This window comes from Neltuma alba, unplaced genomic scaffold, assembly GCF_004799145.2.
Source record: "Neltuma alba isolate B1F8T4 unplaced genomic scaffold, ASM479914v2 tig00011927_pilon, whole genome shotgun sequence".
NCBI classification, from domain to species: domain Eukaryota; kingdom Viridiplantae; phylum Streptophyta; class Magnoliopsida; order Fabales; family Fabaceae; genus Neltuma; species Neltuma alba.
This window is the reverse complement of record NW_021636517.1, coordinates 538,084-556,002: the sequence shown is the minus strand read 5'-3', so window position 1 is coordinate 556,002 and position 17,919 is coordinate 538,084. Positions and strand designations below refer to the sequence as shown.

Below are 17,919 nucleotides of genomic sequence, written 5' to 3'. Positions count from 1 at the left end.
TATTTATTATTATGTTGACTTTGTCTACATGAAGTATAATGTAGATTAAATAGAAATAAAGTTAGAAAGTTATTAAATTTTAAATGAGAGTTAATGAAGTTTAAGGTTTTTTTTGGTATGTGTGAAATATGTTGGAAGTTCCTTATAAATGAGATTAGAGAAGTATATAGTAATATCACCATCATTCTAATGTTCTTGAATTTGAAACCTCATCTTTAAGTGGTGATGTTTCATATACTACCTCTGGTCCTTAATCCTTAATCTGTGTATGGACCAGACTATACCGGGTTTGGCATCAATCCGATATCGGGTCTAGTTAAGGCATCGAGCTGAACAAATCAACCAGTGATTTGGTTTGGTCTAGCATAAACCCAAGGTCAAGTTGGACCAGACTTGATTCGGTAAGACAATCTAGATCTCAATTTCTTTTTTTCCCCCTTCTATCAGAGCCAAGTTCTCCCCCCCACCAGAGCCAAGATTTCAACCTGATTTAACTTTCTACAACATGAACACAATAATCTCGAACTCAGGCCTCAATTAATCTCATTTATGCAAAAAGATAACTGCAGCAATTATATAGAAGAATTAGAGAGGGAAAAAAAAAAGGAAATTAAACAACATAAATGGGGGAGAAGTAGAGAGGACGGCAAGTTGGCAACTTTGTTGGACATTACAGACAAGGGTGACGCTATAGAGGACGGTGGCGGTGCTGATTTATGTTGGAGTCTTAGCATATGAGTGTGTCAAAAAAGGTCCCATATTAAAGATTGAGAAAACCTTAGGTCTCATTTGGTAGGAAGCATTAAAAATAAGGAATAGAGATTAAGATTGTAATTGAGAAAAATAATTGTAATAATATTCAGTATGAGTAATTGCTTGTTATATGGGATTAGGCAAACTCATAGAGGTGGGATTGAGGAATACTATTTCTCTCCTTGGTATTTCCTAATACCATGTACGTAGGTTTGGCTAATCTTATATATCAAGTAATCTTTTATGCTAAACACTCTTTTAATAGATTTTCTCAATCTCAATTCCAATTCCTATTCCTAATTTTTAATATTTCCTAACAAAAAGGACCTTAGTGTTTACTAAAATGTATACTTGAGCTAATAAAATGGTAAAAAGGAGTTTTTAGAATTGACCATTTGAGATGACTGTCTAAGCATTTATGTGCTTTAATTAGTCGCTTTTATTTCTTTATTAACTAAGTTTAATGGCCTTAAAATGTTTTAGGGATTAAAAGTCATTTTTGCCCTGTAAGTTTTCACAAAAGAGCACTGGATATTAGGAAGTTTTTTTTTTTAGAGCAATATTGTTCCAAAAGTAGTAAAAACATAACAACGTCACCCTCTGTTAACAAACCCTAACAGTCAACTGTTAGTTGACCAAACTATGCTGATACGGATCTGCCACATAAGATATTATGGCACGTGTTATTCCACATAGGATGCCAAATCATTACAATTAAAATAAAAAGGATATGAAAAGCATCTAGGAACAATTGAGAGAATGACCTTGATTCTTCAAAGCATCAATTCTTTATCCACTGCGGCACCTCCATCCCCACTACCTGTGACATCCCCTCCACTCGGGTTACCGTCCCCACCAGCCGTGCATCGTCCCCACCACCTTCGACGCCCCCTCCACCACCCGCAATGCCATCCCCACCACCCATGGCGCCGTCCACACCACCCACGGCGCTATCAGTGGACGTTAATATGATGATCTCTCCCTCGTCGGTCGATGAAACTCTCAGGCTTCTCCCCTCTCTTGTTCTCTCTTTCACTTTAGGTATGCCACTTTATCTCTTTTTCTCTCACATTCTCCACTTCGTCATTGCCCTCATCTTTATCATCATTGACTCCGGTGAACCTCCTCCACCGAGTTCATCTTCATTGAGACTTTGAGTTCTTGGGCAAAGACAAGATGTTCGCGCAAACCAGTTTCTACATTCGTGTGACTGGGAGAAGAGTAGATCACGATTTGAGGTTCAATAACTTCATAGGTTTCATAGGTATGTGATTAAATGGGATTGTGACTCTAATTCATGAACGATATTACGGAATTACAGGTGTTGGCACTAGATTTGCTCAGGGAACTTGTGGAAGTAGATCCTGATTAGTGTTATGTGTCTTTTGTCTTGGTGTATCAAAAAAAAAAAAAAATTTAACTCCTGATTGGCTTCTTTATCCTCATCTTCTGCTACTTGTGTCTCTTAGTCATGTGGTTTATAATGTTGTCATCCTTAGATCGTGTTCATCATCATCCCTTTAAATTTGGGTATTCTCTTATTTTGGGGGCTTTTTTTTTCTTTTTTCAAATTTCAGACATAATTTATTATTCTACCTGTTTTGATTTTGTTGATAAGAGTGGGTTGGATTTGAGAGAGAGCAAAAAATTGAATTCTTACTCAATCTTCATTAGCTTACTGGTTCTTTTTGACTGGTTCTATTTGCACAAGTTATTTTATTTTTTCTTCCGTTATTTTTTTTTTAGATTTTGGGATTTGAGAATCAAATCATTGGAGTAGAAAGATTTATTGGGGTTCGTGATTATCATCTCTAGCTAGCTGCAATTTTGGGCTAGATAGGGAACAAAGTTTCAACAGAGCAAGAAGGATGATGGTGACATTACATATTACATGGAATAATAGGTGGCATAATATCCCACATGGCAAGCCATATCAACATATTTAGGTCAACTAACGGTTGACTATTAGGGTTTGTTAACAAAGGGTTACATTGCTATGTTTTTACTACTTCTGGGGCAACATTACTCCAAAAAAAACTTTCTGATGCCTAGTGTTCTTTTGTGAAAACTTTTGGGACAAAAATGACCTTTATCCCATTTTCTAATTCACCTTAATTAATTAATCGTCTAAAAACTGCCTTTTTAATAGGCATTAAAACTGTTTTTAATCACTATCATGACAACCCAATGGTTATATATTATCTGCCTATAAAAGGTAGTGCATGGTGCATGGTCATATAGAGTTGAGTTCTCTCCCCAAGCTCTCCTCCTCTCTCTCTTCTCTTGAGTTCTAAATTTTTGTTATTTAGTCACCCTACTTTATGTAGAAAGGATTTATTTAATCCTGGCCGCTTTTTATTCTAATCTTGTGTAACAGAATAACTCTTAAGAATAATATTTTTGGACATGACTTGAATAATGTTTTCATTATTTTTACAAGTGTTGTCAATAATTTATTTTGCAAATGAAGGCTTGGTTGGAGTTAGGGGTATGCATGAAGCCCAAATGCCCATTAAACCCGCCCAAGCCCGAAGAAAAATTGCCCTGCCCAGTCCAAAAAAAAGGAGCCCGAAAAAGAATGGGCATCTTTGGACTGGGCATTTCATGGGCAGGGCTGGGCATCGGGCAGGACATGCTGCCCTATCCATTTGGCCCTGCCCATATTATATTTATGTATATTATAATTTATAAAATAATATTAATATATTACATTTCTTTATCCCAAAAAAAAGTTATTCCCTCCTCTTTGCAATTTAATTTATTATTGTTACATGTCTGTTGGTTTTCCATCTTAGGGGTCTAATTTTTCTAAAAAAGCAATAGTATCTTGGTTTTAACTTGTTCTTCATGAGCTTTATTGAGTATATCCTATTGTGTGTTGCTGTTGTAATGTTAGCTATTTATAAGCCCGTCTTCCCTTATATGCCATTAACAACTTTCTTTGTTAGAGAATGGAGTTCATACATTACATATGTGTATAAATCAACAATTTTGAATATTTATACAAGATAGAAAACAAGATTGGGGTAGGAGCAGAGAAAGAAAATTAGGGTTTAATTATCTGAATTATATGTTTTATTTTTTATTTAATTTATATTTAGTTATTTTGTATTAATTTTTTATGAACAAATCATATGATGGAAAGAAGTCTTTTAGTTATATGGACTACTAACTGCATTGTATCACATAATAAGTGTTTGCATATTAAAAATGGTTATATTAAATTATTATAAGATTTTAAGATTTTTTTATTTATCTTTTTACAATTATTTCCCCATATTTTTATATGGTCTATATTATTCCTTTTAACCCATTGCTTCAATTTTAATATCTTTTTACAATCCTTTAGGTAACATTTAATTTTTGCCACTTGAATGGATAATCAAGCTTCTATTACATCGCCATCTCTAACCCTCAATGGAATATCTCAATGTACTTCAACCCCTCTTTAATTTTTTCAAATGTTTTATTCTTTTCTCAACTTTACGGAGATTGACGCAAACCGTTTGAATTTCAAGGCTTTAATTACAATCTTGAGAGTTGTTTTGTTCTAAATGGATTATGAATATTATTTATTTAGATATTTGCTAAGACTTGTTTTAAATTATTTCTGGATAATTTCAATGTGCGAAAATGTAAACTTATGAAATGTAATTTTCAGTTATGGACGAAAGTTTTTTTACATGTGATATTGACAGGTCATCACTATTTGGGCAACGAAGCCCGCCCAGCCCAGCCCGCCCATGCCCAGTCCAAAATGGTTAGGGCTTCTATGGGTAGGGCCGGGCAGCGGGCTGCAAAATGCAGCTCGTTCATATTTCGGGCCGGGCATCGAGCAAGGGTCCTGCCCTGCCTAGCCCTGCGCATGTGCACCCCTAGTTGGAGCAAGATAAAGCTAGTAAGATGAGCAACTTCTAGGTTTTCTTCTTCTCACTTGTCAAAAACAAAAAATGCTGGATGTAAGGGGTTGTGACTAAAGGAGAGAAAAGAAGCTTAAAGAAAAGTGATGGAGCCATCGTGGAGGACAAAAGAGGAGGCTAAGGTAGTAAAAGAAAGATGATGAAGGAGGGAAGAAGGAGGCACGCGGGAAAAAGGAAAAAAGAGAGAAAAGGAAAATCATAGAGGAGAAAGAAAGAGGTGCATGGGAAAAAAGGAAAGAGAAAAGAGAAAAAAGAAGGAAAAGGACAATAATAGAGGAGAGAGAGGGAGTCACATGGAGAAGGAAAAAATGAGAAAAAATAGATTTAGGTAACATAAAAATATATATTTTATAAATTGTTTGAAGTATGGGTCAGATCAAACATGATGATCGGGTTTATAGAGTTAGCCTAAAACCCGATCTGATCCGATGGTTAGTTTGGTCTGATTTGGTTTGATTTTTTGTTTGAATTGTTTTGTTCGAGTTGGATTGGACCATGCATTCATCATATTAGACTGGGTTAGTTGGATCATTGGATTTTTGCATAGCCCTACTTAACATAAGATTATTAGGAGTTTAATTGACTAATTTTAGTAGATTAAGAAAGTTTGTTAAGTTAGCTATTTATAATAAATATATGTTATCTTTCCTAAAATATTCTTACCAATTATGTGTATCAGCTAGAACCATTATTTAATGAAATCTCTAATATATCCAACTACTATAATGACTACTTTGAAAAAAATTTAAAAAAATGAGAGACAAAGTAAATTATGGTCTTATATTTAGAATCAAATTAAATATCAAATAGTTCTTATATTAAAAATCAAAGTAGTATTTAATTTTCACTAGTTAATACATTTAAATTTTTGGATGTAAAGGGAATTGAAAAATTCAATTTTCATATTAGTTCTTTCAATTTTACTATTGAAATGCATAATACTTTATTTCTTTCTATGCTTGAAACAAAAATGAAAACACTCCTAGACGCGTAGCTGCTTAGGTGGAAAGATTGGTTCTCCTGTTGTAAATTCATAGTAAGACACCTTAAGGGCCACCACAACACACTTGGTAATTATCTTTCTAGACCATGAACTTCTCACACTTAGAAAAAGCCCTCAGTATTCTCCTCGTGACCCGTCCTTGAACCCTATCTAAAAATGCCTTATAGAGTCAAAATTACTATTTTCCCTCTAGGATCATGACCTGAAACGCCTACTGATATTCATAGCCTCACCAAAAGGAATTTTGTTTTACTGGCTCAATCTTCTGTTTGTCAACACCTAAATCCACCCTTATCCCCAGCACATTGATCTAAACACTCCTTATCTTACCATCCCATCATTAAAGGACCCATTCTAGAGAAACTATTATGGTATCTCTGGGATCTTTTAACTATTCATATATGTGCCATAGCCTTCTCAGCCTTACCTATGTACCATTACCTCTGTGATTCTAGGAACTAGAATTCCTATCTTGTTACCTTTTTCCAAATGTTTGCTGCTTTATCCTACTGGAGATGAAAACTCTAATCTTCTAAATGAGTATAATGTGTGAAATTCACCAACATCAAAGCAACAAAAGTTTTTCTATTTTGTCACTTTTTTCAAGTATTATGAAAGAGACACTGATGGAAGTCTTTTCCTAGACAACTGTCTGAATTTCTAAAACACTTTTGTTCTATGACTTAAATATGAGAGTAAGATAATGAAGAAATAAAGGCAAATTTTAACTACATTTAATGAGCCAGATACTGGTGAAGATTCTACATGTCTCTCTTTTGGACCTCTTTCTCCCAGTTCTCCCAATTCCCCTCAATAGTTTGCTGCAAGTTCATCAGCTCTCACATTCCAAGAATTCCAAAGAAATTTTATCTTACAAGCCATCACACTTCTAGTTCTCACAAGAGAATCTCAAGATCTGAACCATATGGACTCACAACCCTTCCAACTAACCCAACTAGAAGGCCTCCAACTTTTTCAACTAGAATTACCACTTTAACAGGTTCCAGATGTGTAGTTGTCATCCCCTACTCAATGGGGTGGACCACTTTCCTAGGATCCTTATGAATCATATAAAGAATAGATTATGTCCCCTGTAATAATTATGATTCTGAAGATGACCATAACATGAATTCATCTCTAAGTCATGAACCCATCTTCAAGAAAGGGTTCACTCATAAGGAATATGCTTTTAGTACAAACATGATTACTTTATGCCATATGATAAGTATGGATGTGAAGTGTGCTTTTGCTTTTTCAGTTGTCACTCTGTGAGTTTTTGCTTTGTCAAGAATATTTATTTTTCTAAAGTAGGGTCGTATTATTGCTTGTAATGGTTTAAGTTTGTTCTCTAAAGTCTATATAAACGAGCATCTGGTCTCTTGAAGAGGCATTGAGTATTGTAATCCCTTATCATGAATGAAAGTATATTTTGGATAACATCTCTCTAAACCTTCTTTTTTCTTTTCCTTTTTCTGAAAGCTTATTCTATCTGTCTCGAAGATTCAAATATGCCCTGCACTTGCCTGTTATGAGGATCCTGTGTATAAAAAAAAAAAATCAGACCATGATCCTGTGAGGTGATCTCTTTTAGTTGAAGAGGTTTTAATTTGAAATTAGTTAAAGTATACTTTTAGTCCTAATACTTTACACAAGGTTTCATTTGATCTCTTAACTTTAAAAAGTAAACTTTTAATTTTTTAACCTAAAATTGTTAACAAAAAATGATAATATTAAGCTTTTGAATACTGATAAAATATTATTAAATCCTAACATATTAAGTTAATATTCAAAACACCCATGATCGTTATAAAAAATTATCATTTAAAACTAACAATTTTTTATGTTAAAGGACTAAAAGCATTTTTTTTTAAAGTTAAGGGATCAAAATGAAACCTTACATAAAATTAAAAGACTAAATGTACACTTTAACCTTTAAAATTTTATAGGTTGAAATTTTAATGTGGTTTGTGTGAGGTCTGGAGAGCCAATAACACAAATGTAGGAAATTGCCACACTCTCCAAAGACCTTATATACTATGAATTATGGCTCCCACGCTTAAAATAAAAATTATTACCAGAATTAATCTTCGCTTTAGCAGTAAAGTGTTTATACAGTTGAGCAAGTGATGATTAAGCGACGCGAATTGAGTTGAGCCTTTTGCCTTCTCATTAAAGTTTGGTGGCCTCAGCTTCTAGGAAATAGGAATAAAATAACAATTTGCTTTCCATTTATTTATTAATTAATAATTAATTTTGAAGCATCAAAGCAACCTGGACGTAATTTCGATGTTCTTTCTTTGTCTTCGTGTCCAGTTGTGCTCAAGTCTTCGGCTGCTTTTGTGAACTTTGCACCCATGCTTCCAAAAATATGTCTTTTCAGTTTCTTCACGAGATTTTTTTTTTTTCAATCTTGCCCCAGAAAAATCAAGACTGTTAAAATAGAAAAATTATATATAGAGACTTGTTCACAAAAATTATTATCAAAACCTACAGTAACATTGTCATGGATCCCAATTTATAATTTTTTTTATTTTGACGGTCCTTTTTTTTTGCTATTTTTCCTAATTAATACCCTAATTCTTAAAATGAAACCTAATTAATTAATTTAAAAAAGTTAAGAATGTCAATTAAATTAGTTAATATGATATTTTTTTAAACTACTCTATTATCTTTCTTAATTTCCTTCCTCTCCTTCTTATTTGATTATTGTTGAGAGAATATCAATAAGATTAATTTTAAAAAATTGATAAACATATTAAATATATCTTATATTTGTGCCAACATGAATTCTCCAATTAAGTCTTCTATTATAGTTTTTTGACCTGAGGTTTAGTAGTATAGCATATTGATATATTGATGATTGATATATCTTTTTTTATAATCTCAATTAATATAAATAAAATTGAAAAGGAAATTAACTTGAGACTAAATTAACCACGAAATAAAATGTGCAAATCTAAATTTTTGACCAGATCTACAAAATCTACAAAATCTAAATTTGAATCCATCATTATTCGGGATTTGGACGTTACTATTTCTTTATTGCAGTTTCATTTATTGTAAATTCTAATAACGAATTTTATAATTGATTGAATTAGCAATTTATGTTATGTTTTTTATTTTTTTTTCCCAACGAAATTGCAATCCGATGAAATCCTAAACTCCACTTCTCCATAAGCTACTTTTTCAATAAGCTACTTTTCCAATCGCTGATGAACCCATCTTCAAGAAAGGGTTCACTCATAAAGAATATGCTTTTAGTACAAACGTGATTACTTTATGCCATATGATAAGTATGGGTGTGAAGTGTGCTTTTGCTTTTTCAGTTGTCACTCTATGAGCTTTTGCTTTGTCAAGAATATTTATTTTTCTAGAGTAGGGTTGCATTATTGCTTGTAATGGTTTAAGTTTGTTCTTTAAAGTCTATATAAACGTGCATCTGGTCTCTTGAAGAGGCATTGAGTATTGTAATCCCTTATTATGAATAAAAGTATATTTTGGATAACATCTCTCTAAATCTTCTTTTTTTTTTTCCCCTTTTTCTGAAAGCTTATTCTGTTTGTCTCAAAGATTCAAATATGCCTTGCACTTGCCTCTTATGAGGATCTTGTGTATAAAAAAAAATCAGACCATGATCCTGTGAGGTGATCTCTTTTAGTTGAAGAGGTTTTAATTTGGAATTAGTTAAAGTATACTTTTAGTCCTTAAACTTTACACAAGGTTTCATTTTGATCCCTTAACTTTAAAAAGTAAACTTTTAATTCTTTAACTCTAAAATTGTTAACAAAAAAATGATAATATTGAGTTTTTGAATACTGATAAAATATTACTAAATCCTAGCATATTAAGTTTAATATTCAAAACAACCATGATCGTTATAAAAAATTATCATTTAAAACTAACAATTTTTTGTGTTAAAAGACTAAAAGCATTTTTTTTCTAAAGTTAAAGGATCAAAATGAAACCTTACATAGAATTAAAAGACTAAATGTCTACTTTAACCTTTAAAATTGGGATAATTAATCCACAGCTCCTTATAGTTTCAACTAATTTTGAATCAGGTCCTTATAGTTTTTTTTCTTTTTATCAGGTCCTTATACTTTCACCTGTTTTTAATTAGGTCCTTGTATTTATTTTTCTTTTTATCAAGTCCTTATAAGTTCACCTTATTTTTAATTAAGTCCCTGAATTTTTTATTCTTTATTTTATAAATTTTAATAGTACTATTATATAAACATAAAGTAGTATATATTATTTAATATTAGTTTATAACAATAATATTCTAAAGATATTGAATTATTATAATGATTTTAATTTTTTCAGCAAAAAAATTAATTGTTCTAAAAAATTTTCCTGAATTAATTAATTCTATTACTTTTTTATTACATAATTATTAATTTAATTTAATTATTAATTTTATATTTCAGTATCAATCTATTTAATTAAGCTATATTTAATTAATAAATAAAAATTAAAACTACATGTACCTGATTAAAATTTAGTGAAATTATAAAGACTTAATTAAAAGAAAAATAAATACAAGGACCTAATTAAAAAAGGGTAAAAGTATAAGGACCTAATAAAAAGAAAAAAAACTATAGAGACCTGATTCAAAATTCGTTAAAACTATAAAGACTTGCAGATTAATTAACCCTTTAAAATTTTATAGGTTGAAATTTTAATGTGGTTTGTGTGAGGCCTGGAGAGCCAATAACACAAATGTAGGAAATTGCCACACTCTCCAAAGACCTTATATACTACTCCTCCGGTCCTTATTATAAGACCCAATTTGACTTTTTATTTGGTCCTAATTATAAGACCCAATCCATTTTCTCTCTTATATTTATGTATTTTTTCCAAGATAATACTTCTAATAATGATAGTTTTAGCCAATATATTTAATTAGTAAGGATATTTTAGGAATAACAACACTTATTTATTATAAATAACCAACTTAACTTACTTCCTTAATCTCCTCAAATAAGTCAATTGGGTCTTATAATTAGGACCGGAGAAGTATGAATTATGGCTCCCACGCTTAAAATAAAAATTATTACCAGAATTAATCTTTGCTTTAGCGGTAAAGTATTTATACATTTGAGCAAGTGATGATTAAGCGACGCGAATTGAGTTGAGCCTTTTGCCTTCTCATTAAAGTTTGGCGGCCTCAGCTTCTGGGAAATAGGAATAAAATAACAATTTGCTTTTCATTTATTTATTAATTAATTTTGAAGCATCAAAGCAACCTGGGCGTAATTTCGATGTTCTTTCTTAGTCTTCGTGTCCAGTTGTGCTCAGGTCTTCGGCTGCTTTTGAGCTTTGCACCCATGCTTCCAAAAATATGTCTTTTCAGTTTCTTCACGAGAATTTTTTTTTTTTCAATCTGGCCCCAGAAAAATCACAAAAAAGACTGTTAAGATAGAAAAATTATATATAGAAACCTGTTCACAAAAATTATTATCAAAACCTACAGTAACATTGTCATGGATCCCAATTTATAATTTTTTTTATTTTGACGGTCCTTTGTTTTTTGCTATTTTTCCTAATTAATACTCTAATTCTTAAAATGAAACCTAATTAATTAATTTAAATAAGTTAAGAATGTCAGTTAAATTAGTTAATATGATATTTTTTTAAACTACTCTATTATCTTTCTTAATTCCCTTCCTCTCCTTCTTATTTGATCATTGTTAAGAGAATATCAATAGGATTAATTTTAAAAAAAATTGATAAAAATATTAAATATATCTTATATTTGTGCCAACATGAATTCTCCAATTAAGTCTTCTATTATAGTTTTTTGACCTGAGGTTTAGTAGTATAGCATATTGATATATTGATGATTGATATATCTTTTTTTATAATCTCAATTAATATAAATAAAATTGAAAAGGAAATTAATTTGAGACTAAATTAACCACGAAATAAAATGTGCAAATCTAAATTTTTGACCAGATCTACAAAATCTACAAAATCTAAATTTAAATCCATCATTATTCGGGATTTGGACGTTACTATTTCTTTATTGCAGTTTAATTTATTGTAAATTCTAATAACGAATTTTATAATTGATTGAATTAGCAATTTATGTTATGTTTTTTATATTTTTTTTTTCCAACGAAATTGCAATCCGATGAAATCCTAAGCCCCACCTTACTTGAGCTCTTATAAATCCGTGAAGACCGCGAGCTTGATGTGTTACAGTTCAGTTGATTCCGATCGAAGCCTCGCCGACGAGAGCCAGGGGGCTTTTGAGTACTATTGGGCGCATTATCAAGATCACCATCTCTCACAATTGTTCCTCAAAGCACGAGGTCTCTCTCCCTGCTGAATCTACTTTCGGTGAGTTTTTCCTCCTCCTATCAGGAACGACCTTTGGTTGGCTACTGAGTTTCACTTCATTATGTTATGGCTTTATACCAAACAAGTCCAGGCTGATGATAATCATACTCGTTTAGTTAAAAAATGGTGAGGCGATTGGCCAAAAAAAAGCCAGTGAGGCAAATTTTGAGCCCGCGGATTTTATCAAACCAACAATGTCCATCAGTTTTAGTTCCTTTAACGGAGTTGATCCCGAAAGCTATGCTGACAATCATGAATGTAATTTATACTTGTGTGCGTGTGTGTGTAAAAAAAGTCTGCACCAGAAAACAGAATTTCAAACTATAAATTTGTACTCTCTCTCTCTCTCTCTATATATATATATATCCAACTTAGATGCATAAACTTTCATGTTTATTTATGATCTTTACTAAAATAATATTTAAACACAGAAAGTATTGGGGGAAAAAAGACTTTACGGTCTTTACCAACCAAGTTTTTGTGAACTTAATGAGCTCGAGTATAAACTCAGTTGATAAATTTATTAATATGTTGATCTAACTCGTTCACTAAATATGTTTGATAAGCCAAATTGAGGAAATTAAGAAGGAGAGGCCGAATCTGATTAGTTCACCAGCAGTTTTGTTGTTTTGCGCCTTTAGTTCAGGTGAATCCTAATGCAAGGTAGCATCTGAGACTCTGCTATTAGGTTTTATCTAAAAATTGGACACTTATGATGAAAATTCCAGGAGTTGGGATTGGATTTATTATTTGGTTGATACGTATCTTCTGGTCATATATACTTGCTGGTTAGTGAACTTATTATGATAGTTACAATGGCACCAGGCACTTTGGTCGGAGACGTTCATTTAATTATATTTCAATGTGAAGAATCTTTAAAATGTGTTTCAGGTTGCTAATTTTGGATATTGAGTTGGAGAACATTTTCTATTTTCAGAAAATGTTGATAGTATTGAAGTTGATGAATCGGATGCAAAATACATGGGATACGGCTTGAAAGTTCATGACTAAAGTAGTTGTTGAGTAATTTAGCCTGATTTCTTTCCATAACATTTCTCCCTCTTTAGAGCATATTAAAGTTAAACCCTGCAAAATGATATCGATGTTCTTTATCTAAAATCTATCTAGAAACTAGGAATATGCGGTAGAAGAAGCTTGAGATATTGAATATATTATTTTCTTTTTTTAACACGTATTAGCCTTGATTAGATCTTCAATAACAGGGGATGTTAAGAGACTGCTTGCATATAAAACGGGATTAGAGCCTGAAGAGCAAATACTCATCTTCCGAGGAGAAGAAAAGCAGGATGAAGAGCATTTGCACTTGGAAGGCATAAAGGACAGTTCAGAAATATTTGTTTTTGAAGACGCTGCTAGCAAAGGGAGGAAACTTGAGGAAACCAGGAAAAAGTTTGACATGTCGAAAGCTTGTGAGGCTATTGCTGGAGTTAGAGCTGAGGTGGACCAGCTCTCTGAGAGGGTGAGTCATTGCTTCCTATTTGACTGCTTTCTGAAGAAGCATATTAGGTTAGAGTAAGTAAACCATGTTATATAGAGAATGATCATTGGTCTCATTTCAACCTTGCAGATGACTGCCTTAGAGGTGGCTGTAAAATGTGGAACCAATGTTGCGGAGAATGAATTTCTCTCCTTGTCTGAGTTGCTTATGAGGCAGTTGCTGAAACTGGATACTATTCAGGCTGAAGGTGAAGCAAGGCTGCAGAGAAAAGCTGAGGTAGTATTCATGGTGTCAAGTCTAATCTGAAATTCTAATGTGTTGTCTCTTGTTTATGCCTTTTTCATGCAATCCTTATGTTGACAAATTATAAGTCATGGACCATGATTAGTGACATCTGTCGATATTAGTGTTTAAAATAATGAAGCAGAATGTTGTCTAGGGAAAAAAAAGCTATAAGTGATCATATGCTATCTCTTCTATGAAGTAATTTCCATGATGACGCATCATACTTAAGGCTTCTTTCAGATCAATTCTGATGATGGTGCAAATATGTTGCGAATAACAAAGTTGATAGTAATTCTAATTATGGATATTCATTGCTTTTTTCCTCCATGGGAAGATTTCAATGCTCCGCCAAAGTTTTCTTCTTCTTTGTGATAGAATTGATAATTGGTTGGTTGTTTGAAGAGTAAATTGGAGACATTTTTCTTACTTGTATAGTCAGGAAGGCTCATTTGAGCCGGGTTTTTAAATTAATTAAAATTGTATTTTCCCCCTCTCCTTTCATTGTTCTAGTTTTTTTTCTTTTCCTTTTTCCCCCCCTTCTGTTTTTAATTAATTTCACTTCATTTGGTGGGATAATGCTTGCCGTTGTTGTATTGCTAATTAATTTCAATGTTTTATTTGATGGATTGTTGGATTTTTAATTATTATTCGCAATTATGAAAATGCTATTGCTTGAATGACTTTGAAATGCTCTGTCTACTGCATTTCTCTCAGATTAAGCTTTGTGAACTTCTACATATTTATAAAATACTATCTCTGGTCCTAATTATAAGAGCTAGTTGACTAATTTGAGAAGATTAAAGAAAGAAGTTAAGTTAGTTATTTATAATAAATATGTATTGTCTTTCTTAAAATATCTTTACTAATCTAGTGTATAGGCTAAAACTACCATTGTTAGAAGGACTATTTTGGGAAAAAGAAAAACATAAATATGAGAGACAAAGTGAATTGGGATCTTATATTTAGGATCAAAATAAAAGTCAAACAAGGTCTTATATTAAGGATCGGAGGTAGTAACTTTCCTAAGCTGTCTTCTTTTTTGAGTTATTCACCAAAGAACCACTTGCAGGAAGATTATACTGAAGTGAGGGATCTATTTCTATTATATCAGTATTAAGTTAATATTATTTAGGTTTGACATAGTAACAAAATTCATGTAATGGTCCTGAAAATTATTATTCTTTCAGTGTGAAGCTTTATGTACTAATTGAATAGTCACAACTCGCTTTCATTTTTAATTTGTGGAACTACAGTTTTGGTTTGGAAATTCTTCGCAGGTTTAATTTAGTTTCATTCTCTATTCCACTTTTAAGTTTGGGGATTAAGGTTTCTTTCAATATATCTACCTTCTGTTTTAGACTTACCACCTTAGGGCACTATATGATGTTACTACTAATTGTCTACCATGTGAAAATTTTCGACGTTCATGAAATCCATCTTTCTGATTCCACAGAATCTGTCATGTAATCATGTTTTACTGCTTTCTGTCCAAATAAAGTGTTACCGTGGACCCCCATCTGCTCACCCTTCTTTCCCTAATAGATGCTGCTAAACGGATATCAATTTGCCATTAATTCACCGTTAAGTAGCTATGACGTGTTGAGTGTTCAAATGCATGGACAGCCAGTAGCCCAGTAGGCTTCTTTGTTAGATAATTTATAATCATTTTATTTACTTTATCCCATGTGCATGGAATATCAGGATGCATTTTTGCTTAGAATATTGTGAATGGTTGTGAGATTGATTTTTTTTAAAATTTTAATCTTAATTACCTGTGGTAAATCACATTACTTTTCAAGATTTCTTCTTGAGGCTTTCGTGTAGCATTAGGGTTACACTTCTTGACTGCAAAAGCCTGAACGTCAGTTCTACCACCCTGCTTCAGGTATGTCGAGTGCAGAGCATTGTTGATAAATTAGATTCTCTAAAGGAGATAAACTCCAAGCCTTCTAGCAACAATGCCAATGCATTCCCATATGGAAATGGAGAGACATTTGACTCTGGAACAGGAAACGTGAATGCTCCATCCCCAATGTCAACTTCAGGAGAATTAGTTCAAGATTTGGAGCAGTTTAACAGGGAGTTTGAACTTCGAGGTCCAGATGAGGCTGAGGATCCAAGCGCTAGTGAGGCTTTGTTTAGGAGAAGAGGGAAACGCTTAAGTAAGTCAAGTCCAACATAAACCCACATTTTGACTGTTACAGGCACTGGGGAAGAGCTTAATATGCAAAACAATGAATTAACTGGGCAACTCACAAAGTCGAATGCCGATTGTGGTACTTGAAATAACATGAAATTTTGTACCCAAGGAATTTTAATTGCTACAATTCAATTTTTTGGCATCTCTCTCTCTCTCTCTCTACACACACACACACACACGCACGCACACACATCTTGAGATTTGAAAAAGAGGCAATTTCTACTCTTGTTTCCGTTATTTCATTCTTATGCTAAGGCATTTTTCACTCACTCCAGACTTGGGTGCTCAAGTTCAGGAGGGGACTGAAAGAGGGGCTACCTCAGGGGCTAGTGAACTGGAAGATCCCATGGCTCTTGCTCACACCGACTTTCATATTATCTCTTCCACTACTAGAGGTATGCAAGTTCATGTTTAAAGTATCATGGTGAATTTTGCTTCTGCTAACAGTGTACTTTTCTTACGCTTGTGCAGATTTCCAGTTCCCTGGGCAGATGGAAACAGGGAATGGTGAGACCCTGGCTAATGGTAGTTCTGTCTTTTCACGAATTCAATCAATTCCCGCCCGTGCCTCAACCTCTGAATACTCTTTCGAGGTAGACACGTACGTCAATGTTGGGGAGATCCTACAGCTCATTTCACCTTCCCCGGCCGTTACAGGAGCTTCTGCAACTGTCTCCACAAACGTAGCAAAAGGTCTAGCTGTGCTGTGTGAACTGGATGATAAAGCCACCAAACTAATGGAGATGGCCTTTAACAAATATCCCAACCTAATGGTCGTTAGGTCTGATAGAAGGAAGAGCTTCATCGGTTGGATGTTTTGCTCTTTGTCCAATCTCCTTCAACTACTTTCAACGGCGTCCGCCGGCACCTTGGACGAGCCGAAGATAAGTGAGATTGAAGTTGTGCTTGGAGAGCTTGAGAGCTTTGGCTTTGATCGTGGCTTCATTAATGAGATGCGCGTGCAGGTGAGTGAGGCTTGGGAGGCTCGGTTAGCAATAGACAATGCCAGCTCTGAGTTGAAGACGCTGTGCACAAAGGCAGAAGATCTTAGCCAAGAGATTGCTAACATGGAGCGTAATTTAGCAGCGGCCAAAGCTGAGGCTGCACAGGTTGAAAACAGAATAAGCACTTTGTGTGAATTGGTAGAGGGGAATCGCTCTCCTATATTTAAATGGATTGCATAAGATTAAGAAAGTGGTTGGAAGATAAGTATTTTGTGTCATGTGCATATAAACCCCATAAGTATTTGCGAGCCTTAATCATATAAAAATGTTTTCAACGTGTTAAGCTAAACATATCGAGTTTTGTTAATTTGGCAAGCGTTGCTCATGCATTCTGCGCCATTGTGTTCCAGACGTCCCCCCCCCTCCTTTTCTCCAATTGGTCATTGTGGGTATATAGATTGAATCAATCTAGTGTTAAAATGGATTTATCTAGGCATTAATTAAAATATAATACTTATGTTAAATGCCTGTTTATAATATAATTATGTAATTAAATTATGAAGAATTGCATCTAATTAGTATTTATAATTTAATTAAAATTCAACGCCTTTAGTAAATTAGAAGAACAATACAGTTTGCTACCTTGTAAAATTTACCTATAGTATGTAATTTTAACCTCATGTTATTTTTTAGGTGCAATTTTAATCATAATTATACTTATTGTTATGTAATACTCTTCCGGTTTTTAATATAATATCTATTTAACTAATTTGATTAGATTAAGAAAGCTAGGTAAGTTAGTTAATTATAAAAAACATGATATTTTTTTTTAAAATATCATGATCATCTTCCTTAATATCCTCTCTCCTTTTTCTACTTGATTATAGCTTAGGGAGATCTATTGGAGTAATTTAGAAAAAATTGATAAATATGAGAAATAGGTCTTATATTTAAAACAAAAATCAATTCAATAATTAGATCATATATTAAGGATCGGAGGAAAAGTATTATTA

The 17,919-nt window shown here is 33.0% G+C and overlaps 2 protein-coding genes across 2 annotated transcripts; both read left to right on the top strand.

Moving 5' to 3' along the window:
- Nucleotides 1–707: 707 nt before the first annotated feature.
- On the top strand, nt 708–17,291 carry LOC114719577 (uncharacterized). Its single transcript, XM_028905086.1, has 3 exons — nt 708–718; nt 13,471–13,477; nt 16,434–17,291. The coding sequence occupies exon 3, from the start codon at nt 16,454–16,456 to the stop codon at nt 17,144–17,146; it is 693 nt and encodes a 230-aa protein (XP_028760919.1). The 5' UTR covers nt 708–718; nt 13,471–13,477; nt 16,434–16,453; the 3' UTR covers nt 17,147–17,291.
- On the top strand, nt 1,677–16,377 carry LOC114719621 (BAG family molecular chaperone regulator 4-like). Its single transcript, XM_028905134.1, has 7 exons — nt 1,677–1,794; nt 1,925–2,017; nt 11,881–12,018; nt 13,242–13,498; nt 13,607–13,753; nt 15,648–15,924; nt 16,238–16,377. Exons 1-7 carry the CDS (start codon nt 1,677–1,679, stop codon nt 16,375–16,377), a joined length of 1,170 nt encoding a protein of 389 aa, XP_028760967.1.
- Nucleotides 17,292–17,919: the final 628 nt, after the last annotated feature.

Bases quoted from the DNA above. Each gene is read 5' to 3' on its own strand.
- LOC114719621 (XM_028905134.1), top strand. From the start codon at position 1,677: ATGGCGCCGTCCACACCACCCACGGCGCTATCAGTGGACGTTAATATG. The intron at 12,019-13,241 runs GTGAGTTTTTCC...CTTCAATAACAG, and splicing joins CCCTGCTGAATCTACTTTCG to GGGATGTTAAGAGACTGCTT. The intron at 13,499-13,606 runs GTGAGTCATTGC...TCAACCTTGCAG, and splicing joins TGGACCAGCTCTCTGAGAGG to ATGACTGCCTTAGAGGTGGC.
- LOC114719577 (XM_028905086.1), top strand. From the start codon at position 16,454: ATGGAAACAGGGAATGGTGAGACCCTGGCTAATGGTAGTTCTGTCTTT.